A 23,241-nucleotide genomic window follows, 5' to 3' on the forward strand; every position below is an offset into this window, starting at 1 on the left:
TGTACATATCATTCATCATTCACCACTGTACCACACAGGAATGATTGTGCTATGAGTAATTGCTATTCTCTTAAGTTTTAAAAGAAATTTTTCTTTCTGCTTATGTCCTCCCCAACCCCACCCCACCCTCTGTAGCAGCCGGGGGCACCCACATTCTGTATGTAATCATCCAGATCTCAAGACGCATTTCCATCCAAAGGGAAGGAACCACCTGAAGAAGGCCAAGGACGACAGAGCCAGCATGCAGCCTGCCAGGTCCATGCACGAACCTGCCGAGTCCTCAAGGGAACTCTGCAGACTGCCCAAGAAAGGAGAGTTCCTTGGGTTTAGCCGGAAAGGCAACATCAGGCCCAAGATGGCCAAAAAAAAGCCAACAGCAATCGTGAACATCATCTAAAAGGGTGAGAGGCTTTGGATTGCTGTCGCTGGGCTTTGGGGAATATAGTTCCAGGGGCCAGCAGAAATACTTTCGGACACATCTCATAACAGGACACATTGGAAAAGCAGAGGGTGACACATGCACAAGCACCACAGTTGACCAGAGTGTAACATCTGGGAATCCCAGTGAACCAGAATTTCATTATAACCCCCTTAGAGAAACAAGAGGCAAATCACAGAAGGATTTTTTTAATTAAAGCAATCTTATCCCAAAGCTTTAGTGAAACAAAGTTCCAGCTTTTAAAATAATTGGTACAGACTCTAATACTTTTGGCCCCAGGGCTCCTTTTGCAGTGGTCATTAATCCTCAGACCCAAGGCCATTGAGGACGCCAGGCGCAGGGAGAAAAGTCTTTTGTGCCCATGGCTGTCTAAATTGGGAGGCAAATCGGAATGTAAAGTTCCTTTTAAAGCTATGAGATAAAAATATTTGTGTGTGTGTGTGTGTTTTTAACCTTCTCAGTGAATTTACAGGCCTCCAACATAAAGATTGCTGCTCTCCCAAGATTCTGGTTCATTGAGATTTCAGTCTTAGGGTGGCTTTAAGGGACTTGTTCATTCCGACTTCAATTCTCATTCAATGGACTGTTTTAGTTTGTTTGCTTGCTGCAGGATTTTGTGTCCTGGATGTGTGTTTATTCAGATTCTGATACACTCTGCTGTCATCTTTGGCTGAGCATTCTGCTTCTGCAGACCATGCTGCCAGCCTGTATCTTAATGGCTGTTTGTGCGGCTGTGGTTGGGAAGATAAAGTCTTTTGATCAGCACCCACCATTGGTGCCCTGTCTGAGTGGTTGTGATGGCAGCAGATTGCAGTTGTAAGCACTGCAGGTGTCACTCAGGGCGTGTCAGCAGCTTGCTGTGTTAGCAGTGGCCATGACCTTCTCTTTGCTAGCTTAAAGTTCCCACCCAGCAGCTCACTTCACCTCCTGCCACATCTATACCCATCCACAACTGAAATATACAGGGTGTCTGCTTACCTTTTGGTCACGTGCCTGGGGTGTTCAGTGAAGTCATTTCTGAAGTAAACAGTGCATGTAGGATCCAGAACCTGACCACGTCCTCCCAACGTCCCTCTGTAAAATAGCTCTTGTTCCCACAAGAACCATCTCTCCAGACTCTCCTGCTTTACCACTTTCTTCAAGAATGAATTCCCATACTGGAAGCAAGAATACATTTCTCCATAAACATATACATATGTACATATATATAAATAAAACATAAAACGTATGTCAAATAGATTAATAATTTATTTTTAAAATAATCCTGGAAAAAGTGTGTATTAATGGTGAGTGGCTTTTAAACTATATATGTTCATGTAAACTGAATTCTCTTATTTTAAAATTAATACTGTAACCTAATTAACATTAGTGGATTTATGATTGTTAATTCAATAAGCATCCAATTAGCAGTGCATTTAAAATAGATAATAAGCAGTTACTTAAAATGCCAGTAAACTGAAAATGTAACTTATATAAACATTTTGAACCTATCGTAGTGAAACATGTTGGTATTTGAGTATTCACTTTGACTTTTGGCTTATGTGGGTGGACCATCGTGTGCTGTACAGGCAGCCATCAAGTGGGAAAAAGCTGTGAATATTGCTGTGAATATCACTGTTTAGGATAACATTGTAAAAATTGTAATGTTACATTTATTTGGAGAATTAACCTCCTCTGAAGTTATTTATTATTGATGCTTATACCATGATTGCACTTTAGCTTTTTCCATACTAAAAAAATACAAATCTGTTGTATTGCATGCTCTTTCTCCTGTAACACATATGCAGTGACAACAGCTTGTTTTTAAAGATGGGATAGCCCGATTTTTTTTCTGTTTCATTTAAAGTAGCTTACATTTTTGATTTTCATGTAACATACATAGGGAGCATGTCAGCCCTCTTTGACAGTGGTACCCACTGATATTCAGAAAGCACCAGAATGTCATATCTACTGTAAACACAAGACAAATGGTTTTGAGACTCATTTATTAAATGTTTCTTTAAGGTTATGACTAAATAATGACTTTATACAAGAAAGTGTCTTAAATATGTTGTGCTTCCTTTGAGGCATGAATTAGTGTTGAAATATGGGAGCTGACTCACTCGGAAGATGGAGGCTACTCCATCCCTCATGGCCTAAGCTGGGTGTTATGTCATATTTTTGTCTTATTTTTAAATATTTTCTTTGTCCCCAGGGGCAGTTGACTTTAGACTTGAGGCAGTTGGTTTTTTGAAGGAGCCACCAAAATTTCTAGACAAACATGTTCAAGGTTAAACCAGAGAATAGACCTAATTTTGTTATGTGTTTTGTAAGGAAGAAATCTTCATTTGAATTGCTCTTTCTCCTTTTTCTCTACACTAGGTTACAGACTGTTAATCTGCAAAGTTCAGTTTGCTTAGACACTGTTTTCCAGTATTCTGCAGGGTCAGTCGGTAGTACAGAAGTTGGAATATTTATTCCAGAATTTAAAAAAGAAGTTTTTAGATTATGAAATATTATGATAATAAAGCTATATTTCTGACTAATGTGTTGGTATGTTTTGTCTAATTGAAGTGTTTTGGGGGAGCCAGTTGTGTTGGCTTATAAACAAAATGGTCCTTCATGAGTGATTGCTCATTTTATATATAATCATGATTTTTGTATACCTGTAAACTTTCTTAAACCTTAGCTTGGTCACTTTTGTTCTTCCTGATGCCTCTATCTAAAAGTTCTTTTCACATGTTCACACTGAGACATCCTCATTAAAAGCCCATTTGGCACTTTTTTCTCCATCTTCCTCCACAACTATGAGTAATTTTCCTACACTATTTTTAAACTTGTCAACTCTCAGCAAAAGCCATGAACAGATTTCACAGTATATACCAACCTATATATGTTATACATGCCAGTTACTGCAGGGCTCTCTCTGAGTGATCTGGGTAGATAACACAAGTATATCACTGGTAGAATGACTCAGTCATTGACCTAACAACCAGGGAATTAGGTAAACTGGGGGGCCCCACTTGTTCCATAGCTGTTAGAATTATTGAGGAGGTGACTCTAGTCAATTCTTAGTTATTTGCATAAGCTTAGTTGGTTCACCAAGCTGTCGTGTTTTTGAGAAATTGAAATGATGTGTTTCATTATCTCTGGCCAGTGGAAAGCAGAAATCCCAGTACCTTTATTCTGCTTGTTTTGATTCCTTCAAAAATGGGTTGCAGGAATGGCAGGCACGTATGAACCCAAACACAAGTCCTGGATCAAAGATATCAAGTACTTAATAAGGAAGCATTTTAGAGATTAATTCCTTTTTGTGGAATTAAGGAAGTGAAATTCTCTTTCTTTCTTTCTTTCTTTCTTTCTTTCTTTCTTTCTTTCTTTCTTTCTTGTCTGTGTTCTGTTGTATGTAGAGTGAACACATCTGAAATTTGCATTTAAGAAAGGGATGTTCAGTCTGTAGCTCTATAATGGATTTGCTTTGGATTTGCAGCCAAGTATTCCAGAAAAAAAGAGTTTTTCCAGTAGGGGATGCTCAGTGTGTATGCAGACTGTGCTCTTCCCTTCCTGCTGTGGGGGTGCTAATCAGTTTTGCAGGTACAGAAGCAGGTGCCTAGGGTGGGAAATGAGGAGTTTGATATCTGTGCCTTGTAAGAAGAGGAAACATTACCGCTGCCCTTGAATATCTGGAAGTGTTACTAAAGACTCTCACTCTGTGTGCCTGCAAAAGACATGTCCACAACCATCAGTGAGAAAGGTTCTAAAAAAGCCAGGATCAAATAATCGAATGAAAAGTTTCTAACTGCTGTGTGGAAAAGGTTACCTTGTTAAAAAGTGAGCTCCTGGGACTGAGTTACTGTTTCCTTTATAGTAGGTGAGAGTCTACATTGGGTAGGAACTTGGACAGGGGACTAGTGGCTTTGGGGTTCTATTGTTATTTGTACTGACACCACATTAATGGGAATGTAGACAAACTGATTTTAGAGATTTTATTTTACTGACATGGATTTTGTCAAATTTCCCATCGCATTTCTCCTGCTTCAGTCCCTTCGAGGCAGGTCAGAATGAGGAGGGCTAATTGTCTTCTTTAAGTGTGTGGAGAAGCGGCAGTTGAAAAATGAGAGGTGTGCATCTGGCGTTGTTACCTCAGTCAGCGCGATGTGCTTCTGGGAGTGGAGGCATCTCATTGAATATGGTCTCAGTGTTTAAAAAGAGGAGCATTTTTGTTACAACATGGCTCCTGAAGGCAGGCCAACCACCTCATCTGGTGTTCGGTTGAATCAACAGCAGTTCCTTCCAACACTGGAGGAGAAATTGGCAATGCTCGGCTCTGAGATGGTATATAACACATCAGGCTCCAACACTGTGCTTTCCTCAGGCATTTTCCAGATAGTTTTGGTTACACTTCAACTTTGTCTTTCTTATAAAAAACTTAGGAAGGTAACGTCGTACCAGGTGACAGTAAATATGATGGTTTCAAAGAATCCCCATAACAGAGCCAGGGTGAGAAACATGCATTGATTGTCCTTCAGCATGTCTGCCAATGATCTCCTTAGAGCATTGTGCCTTCTCACTGGCGGAAGTCCCAGAAAATGCTCTTAAATATATGCATTTGTTGATTGCACAGGGAACTGAATGTCTTACAATTCAGTTTAATAGTTATCAACTACTGCATCTGTTTTAGGCAAGCCCTTGTAATCTTGACCTCGACACCCTTTAGAACACAGCCAACCCAACTTGCCAAGAGTTCCAGGGTCTCAGATGGAAGTCTGTTAGACTTGAATGCACACACTTTTGTACACTGCACATTGGTAGTTTGCTGACTGATAAGAGCTGATGATTGCCTTCACCTTGGTCAGATAGATTCTAGAGAAACTGAAAGCCATTTTCAAAACTCCACCTGTCATCTTTTTCATTCCTAATTCTCTGTTCAAAGAGGAAACTCCACTTTCTCATTCTGTGGAATGTATTTGCTTTGTTTTATCCATACGTGTGCCTGTAGCTTGACCCCTTAGCTCACTTTTCTCATGTAATCCTAAACACGGCAGGTTGGTGGAAGGAACCTAGATTCTTTTTTTTTTTTTCAACTTTCATTTAATAAATATAAATTTCCAAAGTACAACTTTTGGATTATAGTGGTTTTTCCCCCATATAACCACCCTTCCACCTGCAACCATCCCATTTCCCACTCCCTCTCCCATCCCATTCTTCCTCAGATTCATTTTCAATTATCTTTATATACAAAAGATCAACTTAGTATATACTGAGTAAAGATTTCAACAGTTTGCACCCACACAGACACACAAAGTATAAAGTACTCTTTGAGTACTAGTTATGCCATTGATTCACATAGTACAACACATTAAGGACAGAGGTCCTACATGGGGAGTAAGTGCACAGTGACTCCTGTTGTTGACTTAACAAATTGACACTCTTATTTATGATGTCAGTAATCACCTGAGGCTCTTGTCATGAGCTGTCAAGGCTATGGAAGCCTCTTGAGTTTGCCAATTCTGATCTTATTTAGAGAAGACTAGTCAAAGTGGAAGTTCTCTCCTCCCTTCAGAGAAAGGTACCTCCTTCTTTGATGGCCCAGTCTTTCTGCTAGGATCTCGCAGAGATCTTTCATTTAGGTGTTTTTGTTTGTTTGTTTGTTTGTTTGTTTTTGCCAGAGCGTCTTGCTAGGATGCTCAAAGAGGTGTTTGGAGAACAAGGAAGATTGAGGGTGGCAGAAGAGAGAAGAGCAGTGTTAGGCAGTCTGAGCCTGCTGTGAAGGTAGAAAGCACAGGACAAGTGTAGCCTGGAAAGTAACATTGTATTCCCTTGTATGGTCTGTGTCCACTCATCTGGAGGGGAAGCTCCTCAACCTTGCTCCTATTCTGCAGTGTGAATCCTTCTGTGAAAGTGCGGTCCCTCCCTGGGGGTCTCCAGCACCTTGCACCAGGCCTGCTGCTGTGCAGGCCTTCAGGAGGAACAGAGAAAAAAAATCCTGAAGGTCAGGATCATCTAGAGCCTGGAAGGGTGCTCAGGTTGCCAGAAAGGGAAGAGAATGACTACAGGAGCGTGGAACAAGGCAGATCACCGGAGCATCCTCTTTCTCAGGGCCCATCCACTTAGGGCTGGAGCACAGGCACTGGCTGGTCACCCCTTTTATCAGGAGGTACTGAGAGAATCTCCTTCCAGGATGCTTCCATGGGAGGATAGAAAGATATGGCACATTCATTAGGCAGTGCTGATCAGCCACAGTTAATATTTTCTGATGAATACAGGCTTAGCCTCAGAATCCTTCTTGACACATTCATGACCAGCTTTGGCAAGCAAAGTAAAACCCCTCCCTGCAGCAAGTATGTTAGGTTATATGACAAAGGGCAATTGAAGCTGCAGATGGAGTTAAGGTTTCTAATGAGCCAACTTTAAAATAACCTGATTCTGCATTACCCAGGTGGTCACAAGTGTTCTTAGGTGTGGAAGACACAAGTAGGAGTGTCATTGTCAGAGTGATGTGAGATGACAAAAGACTCCATTGCTGCCTTTAAAGATGGAGGAAGGGGCCCTGTGCCAAGGAATGTGGGCAGCCCCTGCAAGCTGGAAAAGGCAAGGAAGTGATTCTTCCCAGAGTCTACAGAAAGGATCACAGTGTTACCACAGTGATTTTAGCCAAGTAAAAACTATATTTATCTTTGGAGTTAAAGAATTGTAACATTAAATATGAGGGATCTTCAGAAAGTTCATGAAGGGTCTTCAGAAAGTTCAGATATTTGGTTTGGCAGTTAAGATATCAGCGAAGGTGTCTGCGTTCCATAACTGATGGCCTGGGCTTCAGTCCTGACTTTGGCTCCTGACTCCAGCTTCTTGCTGATGGAGACCCTGGGAAGCAGTGGTAATGGCTCAGTGGCTGGGTTCCTGTCATCCACATGGGAGACCTGGATTGCATTTCTGGCTCACTCGCTCTCTCTCTCTCTCTCTCTCTCCTTCTGCCTCTCAAATTAAAAAAAAAAAAAAAAAGTCTACAGAAGATGTGTTATCAAAAAACTACATATAGATTTCAAAAATTTTCTGCACCAAAATAAGCTTGACTTCTAATTCTATTTTCCCTGAACTTACCATCTGAGAGGCAGAAGGTGGGGATGGAGAAAGTCTCCGAACTTTTTGAAGTATGCTCAGCCAGTCTGTGTCGATTTGTTATCAGCAGCCACAGAAGAAATATGGCAGGTATTAGATACGGCACACAAAGTACCAGCTATTTGCCATTCCTCAGCTGTAGATGCAGTTGAAAGAGCACTGGCGTCAGCATCCTGCTTTATACCTTACTTCTGCCGTGACTGGGTTCATTTTCCAATCTGGACAATGGACAGAATGATGTCATCTTGGCTATGTAAGAAGTACTTGGGAACAATCACCAAGTCTTACATCATCCCTACCAATTTTCTACCCAAGAATTTGAAAGTAGAAAAATAAATTTCTTCCCTGTGTACTAAAGTAAAAAGTAAAATGTAACAAAGCAAAGTAGGAAATTATAAAGTTACCTTAAATTCTTTCGGGGCCAGCGCTGTGGCTCACTTGCTTATTCCTCCGCCTGCAGCACCGGCATCCCATATGGTCACCAGGTTCTAGTCCTGGTTGCTCCTCTTCCAGGCCAGCTCTCTGCTGTGGCCCGGGAAGGCAGTGGAGGATGGCCCAAGTGCTTGGGCCCTGCACCCGCATGGGAGACCAGGAGGAAGCACCCAGCTCCTGGCTTTGGATTGGCGCATCTCTGGCCATAGCGGCCATTTGGGGGGTGAACCAATGGAAGGAAGACCTTTCTCTCTGTCTCTCTCTCTCACTGTCTAACTCTATCTGTCAAATAAATTTAAAAAAATACTTTGAAGAGCAAAGAACTGATTATAACATGTTTGAAGGTGTTAACCTGTTTAATAGAAGCAGGTTTTAGCATATATATTAAAGAAAAAGACATCAGGTTCTACCACTTAGTAATATTATTATTTTGCACAACTTATTTTACTCCACCATTTATGGTCTTATTTTATCTCTTTATAATCAAGATTGTAACTTGGAATCAGTGGGATGATCCATATAAAGTTTTCAGCATAACACCTGGCATAGAGTCTGTTTGTCTTTTTAAGAGAGATTTGGTTAAACACAGAGGCTTAGTAAAGGGTGTATCAGAAAAAAACAAAATAAACAGCATCTGTTGGGAAATATAAGGACCAGTGAATAAAATTCCCTGTCCAAGTTACGGACCATCCAGTTGTGATAAATGAGCCTAATGCCTGGAGACCAAAGTTGCAGGGTCATAACCCACCCAAACGAGGGCGGACTGGGTCCGAGGAAAGGTAAGTGTGCCGCTCGCCCATTCCCCAGCTTCCCTTGATCCCGGAGACAATCAGATGCCTCGGCGGGGAGTAAGGTCAAGCAGGAATTCATTTATTATTGTGCAGTAAGCCTCTTTTAAAGCAGAAAACCGCAGAGCTATAGGGGAGGGGAAGAGAAGCCAGCCATCATTTTAAAGGTTACCCTATCATGCGCTCGGTTTCCATAAGGTCCATGCGCTAATGTCATCTCTCCTGATGCCTGTGCCCAATCCAGTTTTCTTGTAAACAACTTGGACTCCGCCCGGCTAACATCTTCTTGGCGCCATCTTTGCCACCCTCATGCCCCGCATAAAATATCAGGGGATTATAGAATACTTTTAGGGTCAAAGCTTTATGCATTGATTTTAGATCTTAATCCAATTACTATGCTTTGGTTCTTTGTGTCCTATGTCTTCATTCCCCAGCAGAGTCCAAGTTTTGCCCCTAGTCATCTATTTTGAGGAGTCTCTATCCCAGCTACAGTTGACATCTATCCTCTTCAGCTGCTCAGAATTTGAACCCCCTTTCTCTGTCTACAGGGAGATTTCCCACTCAATAAGGTAGAGCCAACTCTGACTGTAGAAGCTCAAATGCCCCGTATTCATTTTCCTAGCCTTTCCTGAAGCTTTGTGACATAGACTCTGCTCCCCAGACCTGTCTACGCTAGTCTGTGATCAGGAGAAATTGACTCAGGGGCAAGTGGTGTACAAAATCTAGTCTCGTGATGGAAAAGAGTGAAAGAAGCGGCTCATCCAGTTTCCTGAGACATCAGCAATGCTGTGCTGCCAGCAGAATTCAACATCCAGTATGGTTCAGGCCTGCATCTGTTTGTGCAACTGTCAGTGAGCCTAGTGTTTTCACTGGACCCGTTCACTGGTATAATTGCTCCTGGCTGGGTACCACCTCTACACCTGGTCTCTATCCTTCACAGAGATTATGGGAACTAACAAAGCATCTTAATGAAGTCCTTGCCAATAAATCATAGAATCTTTCAGGTGCTTGCCAGTAGAAACTCTGATGAATACTGCACATCCACTTCAAGTAGTTTGGCAAGTGAGTCTGGAGTGAATTCCAGGTGGGCTGTCATGAAGAGGATTTTGATTCTGTGGCACAAAAGGATTTTTGTGTGTTCTTACTGCATTCCTCCTTGTGCTTCTGGGTCCAGATTAGGATACCCTACAGTTTGCCTTATCATTTAGGAAAGAGCTGTTCCTCAGAGTGAATGCTCAGAATGAACCAATAACTTAAACAAATCTTGATTTAAGATCTCACCAGGTGAATCTTTTCAGAATCACTAGAAGTAACTACATATCCACCCTCCATCCAACCAACTAACGAAATATTCACCAATGTTAATTTGGGGACCAGGACTATAGTTTCTCAAAGAAGCCATGACTTTTCATTCCATGTCCCACAACACTACATATTTTCATGACAGTGCTGGTAACAATCTGAAATTATCTTATTTATTGTACGCCTGTGGTCCCTATTTCACAGGACTGCCTTGTTGGTCTTGTTCATGGAATACTGCCTAAATCTTGACTGATGAAGATTCGTACAGTGAACCAGGAATCAGGCTTGGCATTGTGGTGCAATGGGTTAAGCCATCCTTTGTGGCACTGGCATCCTTAATTGGAGGGCCAGTTCAAGATCTGGCTGCCCTGCTTCCCATCCAATTTTCTGCTAAGGTACCTGGGAAAGCAACAGAGGATGGCCCAAATGCTTGGGTTCCTATCTCCAACATGGGAGATGGAGTTTCACATTCCTGGTGTCAGCCTGGCCCAGCCTGGCCTTTGTGGCCATTTGGGGGAATGAACCAGTGGATGGAAGACCTCTTTGTGGATCTCCCACTCCCTGTCACTCTGCTTTTCAGAAAAATAAAATAAGCTTTTAAAAAAAGAATCAGGAGTTGGTTTTAGATAGAAAATTCTTCTCTTGGGTTCTGATTGGAGCAGAGTTAAGGGATGGCCACTGCTGACCAGAAGGTTACTGTGAAAAGACATGAAGAAATCCCCAAACTGTATAGAATATATGGAGGAATCTTTGGGGCGTCCCATTTGGTCTGAATACTTTTCCTTAGATCAAGCCAGTTCATGGCTGATGTTAGTCCTCCAAGGGAGAGCTTGGGATTTTGTGAGTTGGTACTCTAAGGGAGAGCAAGTTGGGAAGAGGGAAACTAGGCTATCCAGGAACGCTGCCTCTTCAGCTGGTAATAGAAACTCTTTTAAGATTCCTCTGTAGCAGTGGTTCTCAAACCCTGGTGGGTATCACAATCACGTGCCCATTTGGTAAAAATACTAAGGTATCTTGTGTTCTCTTAGTTCATCAGCTAATTCTGATACACGCTAAAATTAGTAAACTACTGCTCATAATAGAATCCTAGCTCCTCAGAGTGTTACCAGTTAAATAAATGGGTCATCAGATTAGGTCTGTTTCCCTACTACAGACGATTCAGCGTCATGGAAATGCCAGTGTGCACTGTGAATCTTCCAGAGCAGAAAGGGTGTACAAGTGCCTCCCCCACTTACTGACCATGCAGGCGTCTCTTCTAGTGGGCATGTAGTAACATCTTCCACAGCCACAGTAGTTAAGTGTCCTGCGTAGACTTTAGCAAGCACTTCAGAAGTGCAATCACTGAGCACCACTCCATTTTCTTACAAAAGTCTTCAATTCTCTCTCTCTCTCTCTCTGAAACAGAACTGGAAAAGTATTATACACACCCAGATTTCATGGATAATTCTAAGAATTTTTTCTATTACAGACAGTGCTTCTTCTAAGTGCTTCTTTGTGTAAAAGGAAAACCTGACTCTTTACAATATAACTCATGTGGTCTAGTTTTACCAAAAAAGAAAAAAACCTGACTGTCTACAATATACACTCACATGCTATAGTTTTACCCCTGCCCCCCAAAAAAGCCATGTAGGAAACATCTATAGTGACAGCCATTCTCATTTTAGTCTTGTCTTAGTAAGTCACCAGAGTCAAAGCATTAGGTTAAACCACAAGAAATTGTCATTTTTGTCAAATATTCGTAATTTCGTATAGACTCTATAAACTGTTAACACTCATAGTTAACAACCAGAGGACAAAATTTTAGGTGCTTTAAGGTTTGCCAAGAGCCCTGCTTCTCCAAAGTAGTCTCTGCACCAGCAGCACCCAGCAGCCCTGGGAAACCTGTTAGCCATGCACTGTCCCAGGTCTCACCTCTTATCTATGGAATTGTGATCTGCATTTTAAGTGGACCCCTGTGTGACTCGTTTACACCCATCTAGAGATGCAGCTCTTAACCAGGGCTCCAGAAACCCTGGGAGGAGCAGTTGTGGACCCTCTCCTCACCACCTCTTACCTGAGCATTTGTGTTACTCTTGTGAAGGGGGAGAAGTGGATATTCCCCACTGGCTCACTTTGTCAAAGGCTGGGATAGTAGTCCTCACAGATTCACTCAGGGTATGCAGCAAGAGGAAAACTCTTCCTGAGTTTTTGTCATCCAATACATTATACAAATTAATTTAATGCATATAATAGAGAAGAAATTGCTTTGTAATTCCAGTTAATTAATGAATCCATTGCTTAGGCTTTTATCATTGTTTTTAGGCTGCTTAGCACAAGTGAACTAAAAACGAAGCTCAAGCTTGTCTTCTCTAGCTCTTCCTAGTGTTCGCCTCCACTGCTGAAATAGCCTGCCGAGTGCACCACCCAGAGGATCATTCAGGTAATCCATTCCCTTTTTTTCTGTTCACATGGGCCTTTCTCCAGCCTCCAGCATTTTGCTATAGGCCCCAGTTCTTTGCCTTGCCTTGCCCTTGGTTTTAAGTAGTTTTATCGTAATGTATCTGATTGTGACTTACCTTGTATTTGTGCTGCTTTGTGGTTGTTTATTGAATCTGAGGCATTATCTTCAAATATTTCTTCTGCCTCATTCTGTCCTATCTTGCTGGGCACATATTATATGTGTTTTTCCACTCTGTTGCACATGTCTCTTGCACTCTTTTTTTAAATTGTTTTTCTATCCCCATTCCTCAGTGCTTTGATTTGTAAATTTTCTGTTAATCATTCTTCCAGCTCCTTAGTCTTATCTTCCTTTGTATCTGATCTCTATTAAATTCATTTCAGATACTATATTTTTAATTCTAAAATCCCATTTGATTATTTTTAAAGATTACAGTCCCCTCAGAAGTTCTTCATTTAACAATCTTTCTCTATTTTCTTGAACATCTTATCAGAGTTATTGTAAAGTCTTCATCTGCTAGCTTCAATACCTATATCACCTATGGTTCTATTTCTATTACCTTTTTCCTCTCTTGGTTTTCAATAATAGGGTCCTGACTCAGCACATCTGAAATTTTTTAATTGAATTCTGGTCATTGTACATAAAAATTCCATAGCCTCCAAATAGCCTTTTCTTTATCCACAGTGTGTTCACCCTTTTCTCTGCTAAGCTGATGAAATTTGGGCTTACTGATCTCTCGGGTTGCTTGCAAGATGGCAGAATAGGAAGGGAGCACATTGACAGTCCGGGAAAAGACAGTTTAATAAAAGTGGAGATACTGCAGGTTCAAAGAAGAGTTAGGGAAGAAACAGCAGAGGAAACTCTTCCGGAACTGCTGGTTCACGGTGGACCTACATGGAGGGCATGACCGCCCACGGCTCAGGACCCCAGCCGTGGAATCTATGCACCAGCGCTGGAAAGGGAGGAGCCAGAGATCAGAAATTGACTCCCTTCAATTCCGTTCAGCTGTGCAGAATTACTTCCCTTCTGAATCAAAAAAGAGAGAGAGAGAGAGATTTACCACGCCTAACCTGGGTGTGTCACCTTTGGCACACCCTTAACCCTGAAGAACCAAACAGAGCTCTCTGGCCACACCCATAAGAAGACTCTAAGGATCCATCAAAAGCAGACAGTCTACTTAATACAGTCATAGTATAACGAGAAAAAACACCACAGCAAGGGAAGAAGAAACCAAAGAGTATCTCCACAATGCCAAGCAACAAACGCAGAAAATGAGGAAACAAGACCAAGGAAGACATTATGACGCCCCCAAATGAACAAGAAACCCCAATCCAAGATTATGAAGATAATGAGATAGAAGAAATGCAAGATATGGATTTCAAAAAAATTATGATAAGAACATTTAGAAGTTTTCAAAAACAAATTCTTGATCTACAGAAATACTTACTGGACAGAATAGAAAATCTCTCTCGTGAAAATGAAATCTTAAGGAGGAATCAAAATGAAATGCAGAAACTACTAGAACAGGAAAGTGTGATAGTGAAGAGAAATCAAAATGAAATGAAGAATTCAATAGATCAAATGAAAAACACATTAGAGAGCCTTAAAAACAGAGTCAGTGAAGCAGAAGAGAGAATATCGTACTTAGAAGACAGAGCACAGGAAAGTATACAGTCAAACCAAAGAAAAGAAGAGGAAATTAGAAATCTAAAATATATTGTCGGGAATCTACAGGATACTATTAAAAAACCCAACATTCGAGTTCTAGGAGTTCCTGAAGGCATGGAGAGGGAGAAAGGATTAGAAGGCCTTTTTAGTGAGATAGTAGCAGAGAACTTCCCGAGTTTGGAGAAGGACAGAGACATCCTAGTACAGGAAGCTCATAGAACCCCTAGTAAACATGACCAAAAGAGATCCTCACCACGACACGTTGTAATCAAACTCACCACAGTGAAACATAAAGAAAAGATTCTAAAATGTGCAAGAGAGAAACATCAGATTACTCTCAGAGGATCTCCAATCAGACTCACAGCTGACTTCTCATCAGAAACTCTACAAGCTAGGAGGGAATGGCGAGACATAGCCCAGGTACTAAGAGAGAAAAACTGCCAGCCCAGAATATTATATCCTGCAAAGCTCTCATTTGTGAATGAAGGTGAAATAAAGACCTTTCATAGCAAACAGAAGTTGAAAGAATTTGTCGCCACTCGTCCAGCCCTGCGAAAGATGCTTAAAGATGTGTTACACACAGAAACACGGAAACACGGTCATCAATATGAAAGAAGGTAAAGGAAGGAAACCTCACAGCAAAAGATCACAGGAAGTTCAAAGCATATATTAGAAAATATCTTTTGCAAATGGCAGGGCAAAGTTACTACTTATCAATAGTCACATTGAACATTAATGGCCAGTTAAAAGACACAGATTGGCTGATTGGATTAAGGAACAAAACCCATCTATTTGCTGCTTACAAGAAACACATCTTTCCAACAAAGATACATGCAGACTGAAAGTGAAAGGCTGGAAAAAGATATACCATGCCAACAGAAATGAAAAAAAGAGTGGGCATAACCATCTTAATATCAGACAAAATAAACTTTACCACAAAAACTGTTAAGAGAGACAAAGAGGGCACTATATAATGATTAAGGGATCAATTTAACAGGAAGATATAATGATTATCAATGTATATGCACCTAATTACAGGACACCAATTTATTTAAAAGATTTGTTAAGGGACTTAAAGGGAGGCTTAGACCCCAATACAGTAGTACTGGGGGACTTCAATACTCCACTCTCAGAAATAGACATATCAAGAGGACAGAAGATCAACAAAGACACAGTAGATTTAAACGACACTATAGCCTAAATTGATCTAACAGATATCTACAGAATTTTTCATCCTACACATAAAGCATTTACATTCTTCTCAGCAGTACATGGAACCTACTCTAGGAATGACCACATACTAGGCCATAAAGAAGTCTCAGCAAATTCAAAAGAATTAGAATCATACTATGCAGCTTCTCAGACCACAGTGGAACGAAGCTGGAAATTAGCAACTCAGGAATCCCTAGAGCATACGCAAACACATGGAGATTGAACAACATGCTCCTGAATGAACACTGGGTTATAGAAGAAATCAAAAACCTTCTGGAAGTAGATGAGGATAACAGCACAACATATCAAAACTTGTGGGAGGGGTGCCAGATTCTGTCCCGGTTGCCCTTCTTCCAGGCCAGCTCTCTGCTGTGACCAGGGAGTGCAGTGGAGGATGGCCTAAGTACTTGGGCCCTGCACCCCATGGGAGACCAGGATAAGTACCTGGCTCCTGCCATCGGATCAGCGTGGTGTGCTGGCCGCAGCACGCTGGCCGTGGCGGCCATTGGAGGGTGAACCAACGGCAAAGGAAGACCTTTCTCTCTGTCTCTCTCTCTCTCTCACTGTCCACTCTGCCTGTCAAAATAAAAAATACAAAAAAAAAAAAAAACTTATGGGATACAGCAAAGCAGTGTTAAGAGGAAAGTTTATAGCAATAGGTACCTACATCAAGAGATTGGAAAGGCACCAAATAAATGAGCTTTCAATGCATCTCAAGAATCTAGAAAAACTGCAGCAAACCAGACCCAAATCTAGTAGGAGAAGAGAAATAATTAAAATTAGAGAAGAAATTAACAGGATTGAATCCAAAAAAAATTACAAAAAATCAGCCAAACGAGGAGCTGGTTTTTTGAAAAAATAAACAAAATTGACACTCCATTGGCCCAACTAACTAAAAAAAGAAAAGACCCAAATCAATAAAATCAGAGATGAAAAAGGAAATGTAACAACAGACACCACAGAAATAAAAAGAATCATCAGAAATTACTACAAGGACTTGTATGCCAGAAAACAGGGAAATCTATCAAAAATGGATAGATTCCTGGACACATGCAACCTACCTAAATTGAACCATGAAGACATAGAAACCTAAACAGACCCATAACTGAGAAAGAAATTGAAACAGCAATAAAGGCCCTCCCAACAAAGAAAAGCCCAGGACCAGGTAGATTCACTGCTGAATTCTACCAGACATTTAAAGAAGAACTAACTCCAATTCTTCTCAAACTATTCAGAACAATCGAAAAAGAGGGAATTCTCCCAAATTCTTTCTATGAAGCCAGCATCACCTTAATCCTGAAGCAGGAAAAAGATGCAGCATTGAAAGAAAATTACAGACCAATATCCCTGATGAACACAGACACAAAAATCCTCAATAAAATTCTGGCCAATAGAATGCAACAACACATCAGAAAGATCATCCACCCAGACCAAGTGGAATTTATCCCTGGTATGCAGGGATGGTTCAATGTTTGCAAATCAATCAGTGTGATACACCACATTAACAAACTGCAGAAGAAAAACCATATGATTATCTCAATAGATGCCGAGAAAGCATTCAATAAAATACAACACTATAACTCTAAGCAAACTGGGTATAGAAGGAACATTCCTCAGTACAATCAAGGCAATTTATGAAAAACCCACGGCCAACATCCTATTGAATGGGGAAAGGTTGGAAGCATTTCCACTGAGATCTGGTACCAGGCAGGGATGCCCACTCTCACCACTGCTATTCAATATTGTTCTGGAAGTTTTAGCCAGAGATATTAGGCAAGAAAAAGAAATTAAAGGGATACAAATTGGGAAGGAAGAACTCAAACTATTCCTCTTTGCAGATGATATGATTCTCTATTTAGGGGATCCAAAGAACTCTACTAAGAGACTATTGGAACTCATAGGAGAGTTTGGCAAAGTGGCAAGATATAAAATCAATGCACAAAAATCAACAGCCTTTGTATACACAGGCATTGCCACAGCTGAGAAAGAACTTCTAAGATCAATCCCATTCACAATAGCCACAAAAACAATCAAATACCTGGGAATAAACTTAACCAAGGACGTTAAAGATCTCTACGATGAGAATTACAAAATCTTAAAGAAAGAAATAGAAGAGGATCCAAAAAAATGGAAAAAATCTTCCATGCTCATGGATTGGAAGAATCAATATCATCAAACTTTACATTCTCTTAAAAGCAATTTATAGATTCAATGCGATACCAATCAAAATACTGAAGACATTCTTCTCAGACAGAGAAAAAATGATGCTAAAATTCATATGGAGACAGAGGAGACCTCGAATAGCTAAAGCAATCTTGTACAACAGAAACAAAGCCAGAGGTATCACAATACCAGATTTCAGGACATACTACAGGGTAGTTGTAATCAAAACAGCATGGTACTGGTACAGAAACAGATGGATAGACCAATGGAACAGAATAGAAACACCAGAAATCAGTCCAAACACCTGCAGCCAACTTATGTTTGATCAAGGATCAAAAACCAATCCCTGGAGTAAGGACAATCTATTCAATAAATGGTGCTGGGAAAACTGGATTTCCACGTGCAGAAGCATGAAGCAAGACCCCTACTTTTCACCTTACACAAAAATCCACTCAACATGGACTAAAGACCTAAATCTACGACCTGACACCATCCAATTATTAGAGAACATTGGAGAAGCCCTGCAAGATATGGGTACCGGCAAAGACTTCTTGGAAAAGACCCCGGAAGCACAAGCAGTCAAAGCCAAAATTAACATTTGGGATTGCATCAAATTGAGAAGTTTCTGTACTGCAAAAGAAACAGGAAAGTAAGGAGGCAACCAACAGAATGGGAAAAAATATTTGCAAACTATGCAACAGATAAAGGGTTAATAACCAGAATCTACAAAGAGATCAAGAAACTCCAAAACAACAAATCAAACAACCCACTTAAGAGATGGGCCAAGGACCTAAACAGACAGTTTTCAAAAGAAGAAATCCAAATGGCCAACAGACACATGAAAAAATGTTCAGGATCACTAGCCATCAGGGAAATGGAAATCAAAACCACAATGAGGTTTCACCTTACCCCGGTTAGAATGGCTCACATACAGAAATCTACCAACAGATGCTGGCGAGGATGTGGGGCAAAAGGGACACTTAACCCACTGTCGGTGGGAATGCAAACTGGTTAAGCCACTATGGAAGTCAGTCTGGAGATTCTTCAGAAACCTGAATATAATCCTACCATACAATCCAGCCATCCCACTCCTTGGAATTTACCCAAAGGAAATTAAATTGGTAAACAAAAATGCTGTCTTAACCTCAATGTTTATTGCAGCTCAATTCACAATAGCTAAGACCTGGAATCAACACAAATACCCATCAACAGTAGACTGGATAAAGAAATTATGGGACATGTACTCTAGAGAATACTATACAGCAGTCAAAAACAATGAAATCCGGTCATTTGCAACAAAATGGAGGAATCTGGAACACATCATGCTGAGTGAAATAAGCCAGTTCCAGAGGGATAAATATCATATGTTCTCCCTGATCGGTGACAACTAACCGAGCACCAAAAAGGAAACCTGTTGAAATGAAATGGACACTATGAGAAAGAGTGACTTGATCGGCCCTTGTCCTGACTGTTGATGTACAACTTAATACTTTATCCCTTTTAGTATTTTTTTGTTCTACTTAATACTATTGGTTGAATTCTGTAATTAACACACAATTATTCTTAGGTGTTGAAATTTAACTGAAAAGTGATCTCTGTTAAATATAAGAGTGGAAATAAGAGAGGGAGGAGATGTACAATTTGGGACATGCTCAATCAGACTTGCCCCAAATGGTGGAGTTAGAAATGTGCCAGGTGATTCCAATTCAATCCCATCAAGGTGGCATGTACCAATGCCATCTCACTAGTCAAGGTGATCTACTTCAGTTCACAATTGATCATGCTGATAGGTCTAAGAGTCAAAGGGATCACACAAACAAGACTAGTGTCTGCTAACACTAACTGATAGAATCAAAAAGGGAGAGAACGATCCAACATGGGAAGTGGGATACACAGCAGACTCATAAAATGGCAGATGTCCTAAACAGCACTCTGGCCTCAGAATCAGCTCAAAAGGCATTCGGATCTGGCTAAAAAGCCCATGAGAGTATTTCAGGCATGGAAAGCCAAGACACACTGGCCAAAAAAAAAAAAAAAAAAAAAAAAAACCTAAATGAAAGATCTCTGAGAATGAGATCCCAGTAGAAAGAACGGGCCATCAAAGAAGGAGGTACCTTTCTCTGAAGGGAGGAGAGAACTTCCACTTTGACTATGACCTTGTCTAAATGAGATCAGAGTTGGTGAACTCAAAAGGTTTCCATAGCCTTGGCAGCTCATGACAAGAGCCTAGGGAGATTACTGATGCCATAAACAAGAGTGTCAATTTGTTAAGTCGACAACAGGAGTCACTGTGCACTTACTCCCCATGAAGGATCTCTGTCCTTGATGTGTTGTTCAATGTGAATTAATGCTATAACTAGTACTCAGTATTTTACACTTTATGTTCTGTGTGGGTGCAAGCTGTTGAAATCTTTACTGAATGTATGCCAAACTGATCTTCTGTATATAAAGAGAATCGAAAATGAATCTTGATGTGAATGGAATGGGAGAGGGAGCAGGAGACGGGAGGGTTGTGGGTGGGAGGGAAGTTATGGTGGGGAAAAGCCATTATAATCCATAAGCTGTACTTTGGAAATTTATATTTGCTAAATAAAAGTTAAAAAAAAAAAAAAAGAAACTGGGGCTTACTATTGTAAATCAGGCTTGGAGTGAACTGAGTTGACAGTGATATTTAGCTCTGGGAAGGCTCTGTTTGCCTCTGATTTGTTCCTGTTACTATGCTGTTGCCCCTCATGGTTTTCAACTCATTGCCTGGTATGCTCCTTGGGCAGCCTTCCTTTGGGAGGGCATATCTTTATCTTCTCAGCATTATGAAACACAAGCCAGTTACTCTCTGATTTTCAGAGTTTGGGGTTAACTTTCAAGATCTAAATTTTACTTTTGTTTCTTTAGTACCATAAGTATGTGAAAAACATGTTTCTTGGCCGGTGCCGCTGCTCACTTGGCCAATCCTCCGCTTGCGGCGCCAGCACACCGGATTCTGTCCCGGTTGCCCCTCTTCCAGGCCAGCTCTCTACTGTGGCCAGGGAGTGCAATGGAGGATGGCCCAAGTGCTTGGGCCCTGCACCCCATGGGAGACCAGGATACGTACCTGGCTCCTGCCATTGGATCAGCGTGGTGCGCCGGCCGCGGCGGCCATTGGAGGGTGAACCAACGGCAAAGGAAGACCTTTCTGTCTCTCTCTCACTGTCCACTCTGCCTGTAAAAAAAAAAAAAAAAAAAAAAAAAGAGAGAGAGAGAGAAGAAAAGAAAAGAAAAAGAAAAACGTGCTTCTTTCTGTTTCTGACATTTTCTGCTTAATTTCTCAATCTTCTGCGAACACACCATCAAAAACTGGCATATGTCTGAGGCATTGTGTGTGGGGGGGGGCCTTCAATTCTTCAATCTCACCTTTACATCTCCACAACATTAGTGTCTTCACTGGTTTTTCTTTCTGACAGAAGTCTAGGAAAATGTTTAATTGCCAATGTCTTAGAATGTGCGAATACTGGAAAAAGTCATTATATATTGTCAACTCATCTCTCTGAGGAAGTTTTCTCCTTTTGAAAAACTTGGGCATTTTTGTGCTCTGATTTAGCAGCTAACTGATGTTTTTATTTTAGCTAAGTTACATTTTATCTTATGTGTGTGGCAGTTCTTGAAGGGAACATTGGTCGGTCACACAAATTACTCCATTCTACCAGGAACTGCTTGTTCTTATCTCACTTTCTGGATCAGCTCTTTGATCTTCATTTGATCAACACTTTGATCACATATTTACTTGGTTTTTTTGGGGGAGGGTTTCACTTCTGTATTCTATTTTTTGGATCATGCTTAGCTATGAGCTGTGCAAATCTCTCCTCCAGCCCATCAGATAAAATATTACCAGAAAAAATAACTACAAAACTGACTCAGTACAAGCTCAACACAAGAAGAGTCAAATGCAAGAAATGACTTTTGACTTTCTATGGAAGAGTGATTATCTGTACTGAAGTTAATGTTCTCCCAACAAAAGAAAGAGAATTACTTTCTCTAGGTATTCATCTCTGAAGAAGATTTTTTCATTTGAAATATTTCTAAATTCTCCTAATACTGAATCTAAGAATAAAATGCATGATGTCCTGAATGGAGAGCCTATTACTTCTAATTTCTTGATGACAGAAAATAGGAAAAATATTTGATGGATTAAAGATGTTTGAAAGGTCATGGATCCTGAGATCCGAGGTGGCACTCAAAAATAATGTCTTTCTATTTATGTTGAACTTCTATAAGGGTGGGAAGAGTTGAGCAGCCATGTAATCCTAGAATATAACGCTCTTGCTATAATTTAATGTGTTTTTTTTAAACCAACTGCAAGAGTCCTTGAAGGCAAATCACTCTGCAACTCAGTAACCGAGAGAATTTCAAATTGTTTGAGTTCTAAACAGACCTATTTTGTTGGCATAAGAGTGATTGGAAATAATACTAAATTACGTATTCCTATTCAAGAGAATAAACCTGAATAAGTGTACTTAACTTTGTTTACCAAATGACCACTTACATTGTTCCTAAAAATTCCCAACATTGGTCTTCAACTGCTTGAGTCTACTTGAGCTCAACATGCTATTCTCTCTCCTTATTTTTGCGTCATTATAATGTTCACTCATGCATCAGCCTAATACTGATTATTACTGTGCATCCTGTCTGAAGTGTTTAGAGTAGACTATTTTAATACTTGTGCCCTTGTAGGCATTTTTAAAAGCATCACTAATGATTCCAGTGCCTGAAACATTCAATAGTCTTTTAAAAATAGAACCTATTATAAATGCGGACAAAATGTCCATTCTCTCTCTCTCTTTTTTTTTTTTTTTTTTTTTTTTTTTTTTTTTTTTTTTGCTAATGCAATGCTTGATTCATTTGAAGCTCTTTCCTGAAGATTTTTACCTCTAAACAGCTGGCTCATAAAATAATAAAAGATGAAAATCATGTCATCCTAATAAAAACATTTGTACACTTGCCAACATTCCTCAGATTGATTTATCTAACCTGAGCTCGGTTGTGCTTCTACATCCATAATTCAGTGTTTCATTTTTGCCTTGGAGATAGATAGGTCTCAGAGATCTTTAGTTCCCTTCCTTTTTTATACTTGAGGAAACTGAGGTATGTTTGATGGGGTAACAGTCCAAGAATCACCTAAACAGTAGCATTGAAAGAACTATAGTCCAAATCCCTTGATTTTTCTCATTGAGAGTAAATAACAACTTTACTTTTGTTTTTTCTTTAAATTTTTATTTATTTTATTTATGTGAAAGGCAGAGAGAGAGAGAGAGGAGACACAGAGGGAGAGAGAGAGAGATACCTCACATCCATTGGCTCACTCCCCAAATACTTGCAAAAGTCAGGGCTGGGCCAGATGAAAGCCAGGAGCCAGTAACTCAGTCTTGGTATCCCATGTGGGTAGCAGGGATCCAAGTACTTGAGGCATCACTTGCTGGCTCCTAGGGTGTGCATTTAGGAAGCTGGAATTGGTAGTAGAGTCAGGATTCAAACAAATACACCAACATGAATTCAGGTGTCCCGATTGGTGTCTTAACTGCTGTCACAAATGCCCATCACCCCCCTCTCTGAATGTTTCCTTTTCATTTTCTGTGTTTTCTTTGGATTAACAGAAAGTCAAAATGTTAATGTAGTCAAGTTTATCAATTTGGTTTTCCTTTAAGCTTTAGTGCTTTTTGTTTCCTTCT

At 40.4% G+C, this 23,241-nt stretch overlaps 1 protein-coding gene across 10 annotated transcripts in view; it reads left to right on the plus strand.

The window, feature by feature from the left end:
* The window catches only part of ZNF365 (zinc finger protein 365), a 143,495-nt gene that overhangs the window by 104,346 nt on the left and 15,908 nt on the right, over positions 1 to 23,241 (plus strand). For 4 of the 10 annotated variants that reach the window (XM_070057702.2, XM_070057701.2, XM_070057705.2 and 1 more), the window contains one exon: positions 139 to 2,964. The exons of 2 other annotated variants lie outside the window; for them this stretch is intronic. In XM_070057702.2, coding sequence (XP_069913803.1) covers positions 139 to 397 — 259 coding nt within the window. In that variant the 3' untranslated portion in view covers positions 398 to 2,964. Of the gene's footprint in view, positions 1 to 135; positions 2,965 to 23,241 lie in introns of those variants that run through there. 4 more of the 10 variants (XM_051823287.3, XM_051823283.3, XM_051823284.3 and 1 more) reach the window with 2 other exon arrangements.

The sequence above is a fragment of the Oryctolagus cuniculus genome, chromosome 15 (assembly GCF_051225735.1).
Source record: "Oryctolagus cuniculus isolate XC-2025 breed Fujian yellow rabbit chromosome 15, ASM5122573v1, whole genome shotgun sequence".
Classification (NCBI taxonomy): Eukaryota; Metazoa; Chordata; class Mammalia; order Lagomorpha; family Leporidae; genus Oryctolagus; species Oryctolagus cuniculus.